This window comes from Eptesicus fuscus, chromosome 1 (genome assembly GCF_027574615.1).
Source record: "Eptesicus fuscus isolate TK198812 chromosome 1, DD_ASM_mEF_20220401, whole genome shotgun sequence".
Taxonomy (NCBI): domain Eukaryota; kingdom Metazoa; phylum Chordata; class Mammalia; order Chiroptera; family Vespertilionidae; genus Eptesicus; species Eptesicus fuscus.
The window spans coordinates 65,211,404-65,225,343 of record NC_072473.1 but is presented as its reverse complement, the minus strand read 5'-3'; the positions used below and the strand labels follow the sequence as shown (position 1 = coordinate 65,225,343).

At 39.6% G+C, this 13,940-nt stretch overlaps 1 protein-coding gene across 1 annotated transcript in view; it reads right to left on the bottom strand.

Moving 5' to 3' along the window:
• DIAPH2 (diaphanous related formin 2) overlaps positions 1-13,940 on the bottom strand; it is a 988,561-nt gene that overhangs the window by 922,453 nt on the left and 52,168 nt on the right. The window contains exons 2-3 of the mRNA XM_028128162.2: positions 9,577-9,609; positions 6,654-6,830 (exon numbers count right to left, since the gene is read on the bottom strand). Of these exons, the coding sequence (XP_027983963.1) occupies positions 6,654-6,830; positions 9,577-9,609 (210 nt within the window). The remainder of the gene's footprint in view (positions 1-6,653; positions 6,831-9,576; positions 9,610-13,940) is intronic.

Below are 13,940 nucleotides of genomic sequence, written 5' to 3'. Positions count from 1 at the left end.
CTTCCTGATTGCCACTAACCGCTTCTGCCTGCCAGCCTGATCACCCCCTGATCACTCCCCTGCCAGCCTGATTGATGCCTAACTGCTCTCCTGCCAGCCCGATTGCCCTTAACTGCCCTCCCCTGCTGGCCTGGCAACCCCTAACTGTCCTCCCCTGCAGGCCTGGTCACCCCCAACTGCCCTCCCCTACAGGCCTGGTCCCCCCTAACTGCCCTCTCCTGCAGGCCTCGTTGCCCCCAACTGTCCTCCCCTGCAAACCTGGTCCCCTCCAACTGCTCTCACCTGCAGGGCCGGTCACCCCCAACTTCCCTCCTCTGCTGGCCCGGTCACCCCTAACTGCCCTCCCCTGCAGGCCTGATTGCCCCCAACTGCCCTCCCTTGCAGGCCTGGTCCCTCCCAACTGCCCTCCCCTGCTGAACTGATCGCCCAAAACTGCCCTCCCTGCTGGCCTGATCACCCACAACTGCCCTCCCCTGCTGGCCCAGTAACCCCTAACTGCCCTCCCTTGCCAGCCTGGTCGACCCTAACTGTCCTCCCCTGCAGGCCTGGTCCCCCCCAACTGCCCTCCCCTACAGGCCTGGTCCCCCCCAACTGCCCTCCCCTACAGGCCTGGTCCCCATCAACTGCCCTCCCCTACAGGCCTGGTCCCCCCCAACTGCCCTCCTCTACAGGCCTGGTCCCCATCAACTGCCCTCCCCTGCAGGCCTGGTCCCTCCCAAATGCCCTCCCCTGCTGAACTGATAGCCCACAACTGCCCTCCCCTGCCGGCCATCTTGTGGCAGCCATCTTGTGTCCACATGGGGGCAGCCATCTTTGACCACATGGGTGTGGACATTTTGTGTGTTGGAGTGATGGTCAATTTGCATATTACTCTTTTATTAGATAGGATGCCAAGATGCAAAATACATTAACATAAATTGCTGAATAGCAACATAGTACAAAACATCAAATTTGCACATGGAATCATATGTTAAACATTGTTATTAATAAATGAATTGAAATGAACTGTGCCTAGAAATTAATAATAAATCATCATAATCTTTTGCATATAACCAAACTACTTAATTACCTGTATTAGAATACAGTCCTTATTGCCATATTTATATGAATCCAATGTCACCAGTGCAAGCTGGATCTCCACTCAGTAGATCCTTGTGCTAGCTAATAGAAATTAAATTCCAACTTGAAGACTCTATGTTTATTTTTAAGCTTAAAATGGAAATCCTCTACCATCTACCTTAGCTCCCCCTAAAAAGAACAACTGCATACAAAAGAGCAACAATATTCAAAAGCAAATGCGAGTGTTAGGACATATTTATCTCCTTGCTCTAACTGCATTAATTCAATTTGGATAAAAATAAATTATCACTATAAATATTTAACAGTCATTAACCAGTATACTCAATGTACAAAAACAAGTTTAGTCTCAGTAAGCTTAAAATGTTGAGAAGTTACTCAAGTATAGCATTTTTAATTTCCTTACATTTGAAGTGGTAGGGAGGAGATATTTCACCAATACTACTTAAAGGAAATGCAAAATGCCTCTGATTAATGTGAGAAATGCTACTAATATGAACCTTATTCAAATTTGAATTTGGGTTAGAGATGATATGTACTACTACTATATAGTTCAGTCATCCTTTAAAGTTATCACCCCAAAATGTGGAAGCAGTATTGTTGTTTTGGTCCCATTACTTTTACCCATTTATATAAGATTTTTAAAAATGACTATGGGTGAGCAGGGGAACAGGAATCTTAAAGAGCGATTATAATTTACCCCGTACAGGTAATGATAAAAATCATATAAAAACAAGTGGCTGTTTTTATTATCAAATTTTTAATCAAAGAAACACCTCCTTGGAGCAGGTCAATGGGGAAAAGGGGAACATCTGTAATACTTTCAACAATAAAGATAAATTTAAAACGAACAAATAAAAAATAAATACTTCCTAATTTTCAATTAATAGTCAGTGACCATACTCTAAAAACAAAATTCACTTTTACAAACTACTGAAGACACACAGCTAATAAATTGTTTGTGCTCTATACAATAAGCAATCACCTAAAAGTTTCAAATTTAGAGCTTTAAATCTATCAGCAATAGCCACTGATACCGTTACTCAGAAGATATGTCCATTATTGTTTCGTTGAGTATCCACAATATGAAAGATGACATACAATGCATAGATGACACTCAATGAAACATTCGTAATCTGCTAATACACTAGTAAAGTAAAACCTAACCACTCAGATATTTTAATTAACGAGACTTGTTCCACGATTTTACTTAGCTCTAAAGAGCCAAGTAATTTTTAAATGAATTATTAGTAACTAAGACTTCTTATAATCAAATAAAAGTCAATACCTAAAAAAAAAAAAAACACGTCCTGCAGTAATTAAAGTTTTAGCTCAATATCCCCTGTTATCTACATCTACAAGCCTGAACAATGAGAACTACTGTTATAGACAAGACATGATCCTCAGGCATAACAAGTTTCAATGATCAGAGTAAGATAGGATTATATTTGAATATTGCCTTTCATTATTTAAGCTTTCACCAAGTTTCACCAAGTATATCATTACCAGAAATTCCAAATAATAATTGTATCGACAATGTTAAAATAACATTTCTTGTCAAGCATCTCAAAGACACAAGAGGAAATAAAATCAATGTTGGGGGGTGGGAAGGGGAGTATTTTAAATCGAAGAGAATGATCAGCTGCATCAAATGCTGCTGATAAGTCAATCAAAATGAGACTGAGAACTGACCATGGGATTCAGCAGCATGAAGATCTTTGGTGACCTTGATAACGGTTTTGATGTAATGGTGAGGTGGAAGCCTGGCTGGAGTGAGTTTAGGAGAGAAAGTGAGAGGTGAGAAATCAGAAGCAATCAATATAAACAAAATTAAGCGAGGTGTTTTGCTTCAAAGGAGAGTAAAAATAAAGCAGTAGCTGGCAAGGGAGATAAGGTCAAGAAAAGGTTTTACAAAATGAGTCAGGTTGTATGCTGCTTGGAATGACAGAAGACAGAAGAGAAAAATTATTGGATCAATGTCCCTGAGTAGTTGAAAAGGAATGGAACCTTGTACACAAATGGAAGGATTTGGAACATAAAAAGTTCACCTATGGTGACAGGTAGCAAGACAAACTATGTGAGTGCAGGTACTAAAAGTTAGGTAGATATATATGGTGGTGGAAGTTTTCTTCTGATTGCTTCAGTAAATTAAGCAGCAAGGTCATCAGCAGAGTATAAAGATAAGTAAGAGTTCTGAGGATTGAACATCAAAATACAGGTGTGAAATAGTCATCTAGGAGCACAGTTGAGGGACTGGAGTTGAAATGTATAAAATAATTGTCTGAAAACGTCAGGGCCTTCTTGGGGCTTTGGAAAAGCAATGTTTCTGATCATTAATAGGGCATTATTAGATTAGAACAGGCAAAACCTGAAGGACAGGAGGAAGACCAGTTAGCAGGCTATTTTAGTATCCTACAAGAAACAACTAGAGAGGGATATTGTCGAAACTAGGGCAAGAGCACCTAGAGGACATTTGAGGAAACAGATGTAAAAGTCATTGCAAAAGCAGAGCCAATGGGATTTGGCAAGCAACTGAGAATGCCAATGGAGTGGAAGATCACCCGGAAGTGTCAAGCTTAAGTAAACTAGAGTAGGGCAATGCCACTGATAAACTCAAAGAACTATTTCCATACTGTGAAAATTAGTAACCAATTGGCAGATTAAAGCGGTAAGTATAATTTGAGTGAGGCTTGAGTGAAGAAAAGAAAGTAAAAAAAAAAAAAACTATTTAAAAAAATTAAGTGTTAATCAAGGAATGTTTCTGCTTCTGTTGTTATCATCACTGCTTTGGAGTGATTAAGATAAGGCAACCAAGTGGTAAACTGAGGGGCAATCTAGGTGATCTAGAAATATTGGCAACTAAAGAATGAATAGAACTTTATTTGATAAAGAAAGATAATGTAACACACATTTATGAAATTACTTATACAGAGAGCTTATATGCCAGGCACTATTCCAGGAATGTCATCTCCTTTAATCCTTTAAGATAAGCATATGAGGTAGATCCTTTTATATCTTTGTTACAGTTAAGGAAAATAAAGTGTACAGAGGTTTAAATAACCTTTGCAAGTTAATACGATTAATGGCAAAGCCAGAATTCAAATCCAAGTCGAAATGACCCCAAAGGCCTTGTTCATAACCACTACACAATACATACTTTGCAAAATTAGGAGCCTGGGAGAGGTAGCATAGATTATTTAGCTTCTGAGGAGAATTTCAGAGTTAAAGATCTTACACAGGTGGAATCATTCCAAAGAATGACACAGTACAACCAAGGCATACTCGTGCCAATAATTAGCTAAATGTATAGGTGCAGAAGTCAGAGTTTAGGAAATCAAGGAACTAAGAGCAAAAAAGCATGGGGTTGTCAACATAATAGTTGAAATCACCAAAATCAAGGGAAAAGTCAAAAGGATGGCCAGGTGCTTTTATCATTAAGGAAGGTCAGCAGATAACAGGCTTCACAAGAGAAAGGGCTGCTGAACAATGGTTCAAAGATGGCATGGAAGGAGCAGGAACAAAAAAGAGCGCACAAGGGTGTGCTGCAGGATGAGGAGGACGGGCTGATGAGGGAACAAATGTCAGGATTTGTGTCAGGGGACAAGCCAGATAGAAGGAATAGTGGCTAGATAGAAGAAATAGTCAAGGAAAAGTTTAAAGATAAAGGGAATTAAGTTTGTCTTCATTCAACAACTTTCAACTGATATTTATTGAAGGCCTATTACCTCCTATTCTAGGCACAGGAGGGAAACAGTGGGGGTGGAGAGGGTGGTGACAAGCTGTTCCATGAGCAGAGTAGAAGGGTCTAGATTTGCAGTGATTAGTAACCTTTTATTTTGGTGTGGGTGAAGGGACCTTAGAAACTCCTGTGAACTCTAACTCTAGATAAATAGACATCCACCTGAAAATATTACAATGCTAAGTGGGAGAGAATAAAGAAATCATGAGTCAGGATCTCCACTTCTTTTCTGGTCAAGCAAGCCAATGTAATATGGCCCAAATCTTCATCTCTCCCCTCTCTTACCATAAACTACTGAATACTCAAAATATGATATTTATTATCTTACCTTATAATAGACAAATATGCAAATTGACCGCACCTTCACCATGCCCACCAACCACGCCCACCAGGAAACCGTTGCAGGGACATTGGGGTGTGGCGGAGGCTTTCCCGGCCTTGGGCACCAGCGGGGAGCCTGCACAGATAGCAGGCAATGACCAGGGGGTCGGCTCCTACGATCCGTAGCAGGGACACTGGGTGCGGCCGAGCCCAAGGCCGGGAAAGCCTCGGGCGGAGGCTTTCCTGGCCTTGGGCACCAGCGGGGAGCCTGCACGGATCGCAGGAAACCACTGGGGGGTCAGCTCCTGCGATCCCTAGCAGGGATGTTGGGTGCGGCCTAGCCCAAGGCCACTGCCCGGGGCCAAGCCCCGACCCTGAAAGAAGGCAGAAGGCAGTGGCCACAGCCAAGGCCTGGGTCCCCGGTGCCGGCAGAAAACTGGTGCAGGCAGCCAGGTGAATGAAGGTCTATTGCACGAATCTTCGTGCAAACGGGCTACTAGTCTAATATAAGAAACTAGAGGCCTGGTGCACAAAAATTCATGCACCCGGGGGAGGGGGGATCCCTCAGCCCGGCCTGCACCCTTTCATAATCCGGGACCCCTCAGGTAGGGTCCCTAGGCCTGGCCTGAGATCAGGGCCTATAGGGGCTTTCTTTCCCCCAGTTGCCACTGCTTGCCATTTGTGCAGTGCTATCCCCCATCCCCTGCTACCTGTGGCCTCCCTCTACAGGCAACAGGCTGGGGTGTGATGGCTTGGCTGATCTGGGCCTCCCTCTTTCTTTGCTGGGGAGCGGGGCCAGCCCTGCAAGGGGCCACCTGCCTATCTGATGGCCCCCAGCTGCTCACCTGCCTACCTGATCACCCCTAACCACTCTGCCTGCCTGCCTGATTGCCCCTAACCGCTTGCTTGGGGGCGGGGCCAGCCAGTGAGGGGCCCTGGTGGTCTGGTCTCTGGTCGTTCTGGTCATGACGCCTCTGGCCTTTTATTATATCAGATAACATAGACCACAAGCTATAAAATATAAGCAACATGCTAGAAAATGTTGGTTGTGTGACTATTGCTATAGAACAAACTTGGAGGAATTAATTCCTCTGCCCCCACTACTGGTTTTATCACTTCTTCCCACCCAATTCTGTTTCATATACCCAACAAGATACCTTGTGCAGCAAAGAGGACTTAGAACTGTTTCGCTTTATAGAAACAGGAACACAAATTAGTTACCTGAAAATTTGATTTGATGTGCCAGAGACTACAAAATGCTACAGATCAAAAGTAAGTAAGACAGCCTCTGCTTTTAGGAGCTCAAACTGGAAGAGATAAGTAAGAATGTTTAACTCAAAAAAAAAAAAAAAAAAAACAGATACTTTTGAAAAATAGTTCCGCTGTATCAGCCAAGTTTCTGGTCTGTCCTTTATATGACATAAACACAGTCCATAAAAACATACCTACTTAAAACCCAGTGTAATTCTGGGCACACGTGGTTTTAAATTACAACAAAAGTAGGGGTCCACCTTACCATCATTTTTTCAAAGAGATCCAGTACTTCCTTTTCTGACAAATTCAAAGATCGTTCATCGTATAATGGCTGAGGTGCTGGAAATTCATTCATCGAAACTTGAGAATCAATAGGATGTTGAATAAGATGTTTTTCTTTTTTGACAGTAGATTTTCTAAAACTTGTAATTCGGTCACGCTGCAAAGAGAAAACAACAACAACAAATAAGCCCTAAAAAAGAGATTGAAAATCATGAAAAAAAGGAACTGAAACATCAACATGGCACTTAGTATGACATACAACATTATTGCCTTTTGACAAAATGTTATTTTAAGCAGCAAGCTCCAGTTAGAGATTGTACTGTTTTGAAACCCTGAAGTAGCTCGCCAGCCTCAGCAGTCTGGGGGCTGAAAAGTATTCCTTAAAAACTAAAACTCAGTTCTCTGTCATTTCTGTTTTGCACAGGAAGTAGGTAAACAAAAAGCCCTGCATCAAAGTCCTGTAGGTTGTTTCAGGGAGAATGTGTCTTTGTGGGCAACTTTCAAATCATGAAAAAAAGAGAAAGAAAATAAAAAGAGCTTCTGATATCCAGTTCTAAGGGTTAATTATAGTAATGCTTCTCTTCTTCAAGGTGCCAGAAATTGTGACAAGTATCTGTGAGTACTTGCTCAGTGTAGCAGTAGAGTATCATGGTTAAGAGCACAGGCTCTGAAGGCAGACTACCCGAGTATGAATCTGCCTTTTACTAGCTCAGTTCGCCTGTGCAAATTAGTTAGTCTCTGTTTCCTCATCTCCAAAACAGCAAAATAAGCCCTAGCTGGTTTGGCTCAGTGGATAGAGCATTGGCCTGCAGACTGAAGGGTCCCAGGTTCGATTTTGGCCAAGGGCACATGCCTGGGTTGCAGGCTCAATCCCCAGTGGGGGGTGTGCAGGAGGCAGCCGATCAGTGATTCTCTCTCATCACTAATGTTTCTATCTCTCCCTCGCTCTCCCTTCCTCTCTGAAATGAATTTAAAAATAAATAAATAAAAAGTAATATAGCACAATGACTTAACAAATGTCACATAAGTAAATAATGATATTACTTACACCATAGGGTTATTGTGAGGTAAAATAAATTGATATGCCTAGTGCATTTAGCTGCTATTTACTATTGTTGTGGTTACTATTACTATTACTAGTATTTCCCCTACCTTTTTTTCTGCCCTAATAAGTAGAACCAACAAGACATCATCACCTTTTCCATTTACTGGAAACACGACATAAACAGAAATATCTTAATCCTACAAACACTATTATGAAGAACTTGCTATTTAATGCATATTGACTATGAACCATTGATTCCATGTACAATCTCTAATAATTAGCTTTCTATTTCACATAAAGTGGGTTAATGACTCCAGTTGCACGTAAACAGGCCATTCTGTTTTAAACCACAAAACATTAGACATAAAAAATTAGTAAGGACCATAAAACTGAATGCAGCTCAGTTTTATTCTGGTTTCTGTTAGGAAGCACATGCACACTGTCAGCTCACATTAAACAAGCAGACACAACGTAGATGCAAGGACTGCACATCTGCATTGCCAGGTTACTGCATCCTTATACATTACTTCAACAATACAAAAAGCGTCAAGAAGCCATTACTGCAACTTATGTAAGTTTCTGTTGACCCTCAGTAAAAAAAAAACTGACTTTTCATATTGATTCGAAGAACACTTTTTTTATTAAAAGGTGTGCTTTGAAATAAATATGAATAGTTTTAAGCAGCTTATTTAGGATTACAAAAATGATTTTAGTACATGGTTGCTTACAAAGGGATTATATAAATCATAATATTCTAGAGCTGGAAGAAACTTGAAAAATCATCCAGACCAACTCTCTCATTTCACAGAAAAAGTGACTCACTAAATTCATGAGTCTCTGGTTCCTATCCCAGTGTTCACATTAAGGTTCTTTTTTTTAAATCATCTTGAACAATATTTTCAAATTTTCTTTAAATTCTTTGAGAAAAATTAAGTTGATTTAGATATGTAGTATATCTTTGAACAATTGAAGAAAAAATATTAAGCAATCCCAAATAAGCTGAATACATATCCAACAGTCAAATTTCACTAAAAGATATGGTGGACATAAAAGCATTTAAATATGCAATCAACCATTAAATCAACATATCTCTGTTCCTGTCCCTTCATATCATTTAATATTTACTTTTACAGAGCTGGCTTTTCTACTGAGTAGCATTATTTACATATATATTTGATCTTCCACTATGCCCTTCATTTCTATCTAGAAAACTGGCTTTTGCTTTCAGCTATATCTTGATAAGAAAATGAAGTTAATCCGCATACTTCCACCTACTTAAATTACTAACAATATTTTACATTATTTGTAGATAGGCAATTTCACCAAGTAAAAAATTGGCATTGCTTGCAATACTGTTTCTTTAAAGTTTAGCTATAAAAGGGCACATTTAAATTTTAAAGCCCATAACTTTTAATAAGGTTTACTGTGATATACTCAGCTCAAAAATATTTAAGGATTTTAAATATCTGACTAACATAATGAACTTAACCTCCTTTCTATGTCACATTAATTTCTTCCAATATTCGTACTACTAGTTAACATAATCACAGTCAACTTACTTAGCTATCAAAAAAGGAAACATCTAGATTTTCCAGAGTGATATTTACATAGAGATTTTTTAAAATTTGGGTAAGTATATATCAAGATGATAATATCAAAATTTTGTTGAGATTTCATATAATTATTTTATGTTAAAATTCAAACAAAGAAGTCACTCTATTGAAAATTCTTCCATTCTACTGCACTTTGTAAACATCCAAACATTCTTACATATATCAATGCTGTAATGTCCACTCACTTTAATATAAAAGCAACATGCATAAGTAATGTAATAACATGGTACTAAAGACCACCTTACCACATCATCTGCCAAAGTTTTTATTTGAATGTTCTATTAAAACCAAAAGAAAAAAAGAAACACCTGTCAATAAGAGAAACTTGTAGATAAAACAATAATTGAATAATCCTCATTTTTATTTTATCAAGTATAACTAGTCAAAATAATCAGACAGTTTAAATATATTAACAAGCACATTTTTTACAAAAGGAAAAAAAACAACGTTTTAAAAATTAAAAATCAAGGGTGGGGTGGGGATGTCTATTTGTTTTTAAAGTTGGTGCCCAAGGTCCCGAAGTCACATTTGGATCAGACATCAGGGCCACAGCGCTCAAACATAAGAAAAGATACAGCAAAGTCATAAGCCCCTTTCAAGCTTTTTCAAAGTTTTAGAATGAATGATCATGTTTTTACAATAGATAAATTTAAAAATATATAAATAGAAAAATGTCACATTTAATAGTAATGAAATATAACACAACAGCTCAGTCTAGAACTCTGTTATATCTGATGGATATTTAAAGGACACCTTTATAAATAGTCTAGATAAAACTGAACTTAGTGATTTTTTTAATAAATGCCCATTTCTCAAAAACTCCAACACTTTTTTTGGATGTGGCTTTCTACTTCTAATGCTGAGAATCATTGGAAATGGTGTATTCTAGTTAATAAAATACAGTGGTTAATAAAAACTACCACATAACATAAATGGGTACCATGACTTGAAGAATCAGAATACAGTAATACTAAAGTAATAAAGCAATACTAAAGTAAGCAAAGTAACATCTAATAATTTAGTAATCTTCATGATTCAGAAGATACTTCAAGATCTTATAATAACACTAGTGACCTGCTACACAAAATTCTTGCACATTAAAAGGGGATTAATTAGAGGAAATATTTTAATATTGCTATTTTCCCTTTCTCTATAATAGAAGTGTCAGATGAAAGAAAATTAGTAAAATGTATATGAAAATCTTCCTCCTGTCAGAGTCTGGGGCGTGCCACGGGAACCAGAGTCAACTCCCTGCCCACCCACGTGCGCCTCAAAATTGCTTGAGACACAGACCTGGATGCCCCCACCCCCATTGGGCAAGATCCAGACCCAGACGGCCCCATCCCCATTAAGCCCCACTGGGTGGGGGGCACAGCCTCATGTCACCTGGCCTGGTGCCAGGCCGGGAGGCATGCCTTGAGGTCCCCTGGCCCAGACCAGGAGGCACAGCCTGAGGTCCCCTGTGAAGCCTGCCAGGTGGGGGGCGGAGCCTCAGGTCCCTGCTGATTGCTCATTAAGGCTCATTAAGGGAACTCGGCCTCAGCTGTGGGCACAGCCATCTTGTGTTACAGAATCCCTGCCTCCCCTGTGGGCGCAGCCATTTTGTTATGGCGTGATGGTCAATTTGCATATTCCCTCTTTATTAGATAGGATACAATTAGCATGAAGGGTAGTTATTATATTATAAATATTTTGAACTGCCAACCAAATGACAAGATTAGGGAAGAATAGGTTTTGTTTAAATTGCCTGTTAGGAATTCAAATTAACCCTTCTGCTACATCATGTGCATTTATTTCCTACAACATAAACTAATGATATACATCAAGTTGGTCATGCATGCTCACATCCCTTTTTACTGAGCAAAATATGATCTTCTCACTGATGGGGAGAAGTCCATTATGAGTTTTAAGGAAGTGAGAATTATTTGGTCTCAGGATATCATGAAATTGTCTTCAAATAGCACCAACCAAATGCTGTAAAGATCACCCTCCTCTCGATCAGCTGGGACAAATACACTATTATCTGCACATTTCATTTTCTACTCTCAATCCATTGATTCCCTCAGGGATCTACACTTCTACATCTTTATACAATGCCTTCACCTGCTGACACAAACCCCAATCAATCTTTATTGCCTGAGGAAAATAAAAGAGGGTGGATTCGTTAGATCAGAAAGGAATCTATTTTAAGAGAGATTTCCCTAGGACTATCTCCAGCTGGTATTTTCTCTTTAATTTTCCCTGTGGATTATTGGAAACTGTTTTATGCACAATGACAAGCTTCATGATCTCCTGTAATGTGAAATCAGAGTGCAAAATGTCAAAGCCTCAAAAGTGCCTCAAATACCCTGTTACCATCTGGATATGTACCTGTCCACCTGTGTTATTATTAGACAGATTATACAGTTCTTCAAGCAATGCCTGCTTTTCTTCTCTTCCCATCCTGTGGGGTTATAAGCTCAAGACTAGAAACAGATCTATATCTTCAAAGTTAGAATGTAAATTAGGGGAAAATATAATTTTATTTGGTCAAATTCTCTATGGTAAGGTACACATATGTGTGGACTTCTTTAAATCTGTATCTCAGTTTTGAATATAATGTTGACAGTTTAATAGGAGGACAGAAACAAGAAAAAAAGTAATGCTAGCAACATTATCACCTTGTCTATGGGAAGAAACTTGAGTGTTTTTCTATTTTTTAAGTAAACATATTTTTGTCCATATTAAATCACACATTATAGAGTTAGAGACTATTAAAGTTAGATGGAATTTGAGAGCATCTAGTCAAAACCTCTCATTTTGCAAATGACGAAACTGAAGCTTGAAGTAAATTTCCAAAGGACCACGGATCTGGTTATTACTTGATACTAAATCTTAGTCAACATGTGACCTTTTCAGTGAGTATAATTAAGCTCTAGGACATTAGGATTGAATTACTGAATTGAAACAGGTCATAGTAATCTCAAATTCAGAGACACCACTTTGTGGGTAAGTGCCCTTTTGCCACCATTACCCAGGGGTCAAGCATCATTGCCAAGAGCATTCCCCTGCACCGACAGTCCTTCCCCAACACATTTTACATGTCATCTACTAAACTCAATTTGACCAATATACTTTATGCTCTTCGGGTGCTAATCAGTTATTATTCTCCATATACAAGCTATATGCTAATTTAGATTATTCAGAATTCTTAAATTTTGCATTCCTAATTATTCCTTAATATTGCCACAATTATAAAAGTCAGACCACTTCTAGGTGGGTGCAGGTGGGAAAAATGGGTATACAATGAGCACTACATGAGCAGGAAGTGGGAAAAATGTCTCAGAGAGTCAGACAGACTTTCACCAAGGGGGGTAAAATTTATTAATGGTTAGATCTGCATTCCATTTATCCAGGCTTAAGATACCCATGCCACCTTGGTCTCCTTCCTTTTCTTCATTCCCTATAGCCAAACAGCTGTCAAATTCTATGGTAATCTTCCTGCAGTTCCCTCTTCATCCTCACTCAAAACATCCTAGTTTAGATTCTAATCATCAGCAGGCAACATCTTCCTAATAATTACTTCTGCTTCAACTCTTTTCTCACTGCCAAAGTCCTCTTCTTAAAGCAGAGATCTCGTTCCAGCCACCATCACCTCTTACCTAGATTTCTGGAATAGCCTCCTAATCTGTCTCCCTACTTTGGTTTTCACCCTCCTACAGTTAATTTTGAAGAGACTGAAGTGATACTATTAACATCAAAATCAGATCAGGTCACTCTTCTGCTCAATGCTTTCCAATGATGCTCTATTTTCACTGCATGTCAAAGTCAAAATCCTTATAATAGCCTACAAAGAAGGCCCTATTGAGCTGCACACTCACTATATCCCTCTGACCTCACCTCCTACTACTGTCCCTTTCATCCACTCTGCTTCAGTCACACTGACCACCTCACTGTTCCTCAATAAGGCCACATGCACTAGCTCTTCCCTCTGCCTGGACTGCTCTTTTCCATTATCCATATAGCTCAATCCATCACCCCTCCCAAGTTTTTGCTCAGTGAGCCCTACTCTATCCATCCTGTTTAAATGGAAACACCTCCTCTGGGTACGCCTGACTTGCCTTACTGTGCTCTACTTTTCCTTGCTTCAGTAGGACTTATCACATTTTAACATAGTCTATAATTCACTTTTTTGTCTATGAGCTCCATGAGAATAGAAATATTCATCTGTTTGATTCAGGAATGCACCCCTAATGCCTAGAGCAGTGATGGCGAACCTATGACACTTGTGTCAGCACTGACATGCTTAGCCATTTCTGATGACATGTGGCCGCTGAGGTTTATTAAATACAATCCTAGCTAATAATAGATAAATATGCAAATTGACCATACCTCCGACACACCCACAAGCCACGCCCACCATCCAATCAGAGTGAGCATGCAAATTAACCCAAACCAAGATGGCTACAGCCACAGAGAGCAAGGTTTCCTAGGTAACAGAGGAAGCCAAGCTTTCTGCCTGCCCTTGCCAGGCCTAAGCCTCCACTCAAGCTACAAAGTTTCAATTATAGAAGGTAAACAAATTCAAACAAATGGTGGCAGAATGGAGCTTGAGAGAGCAGGCCAGGGT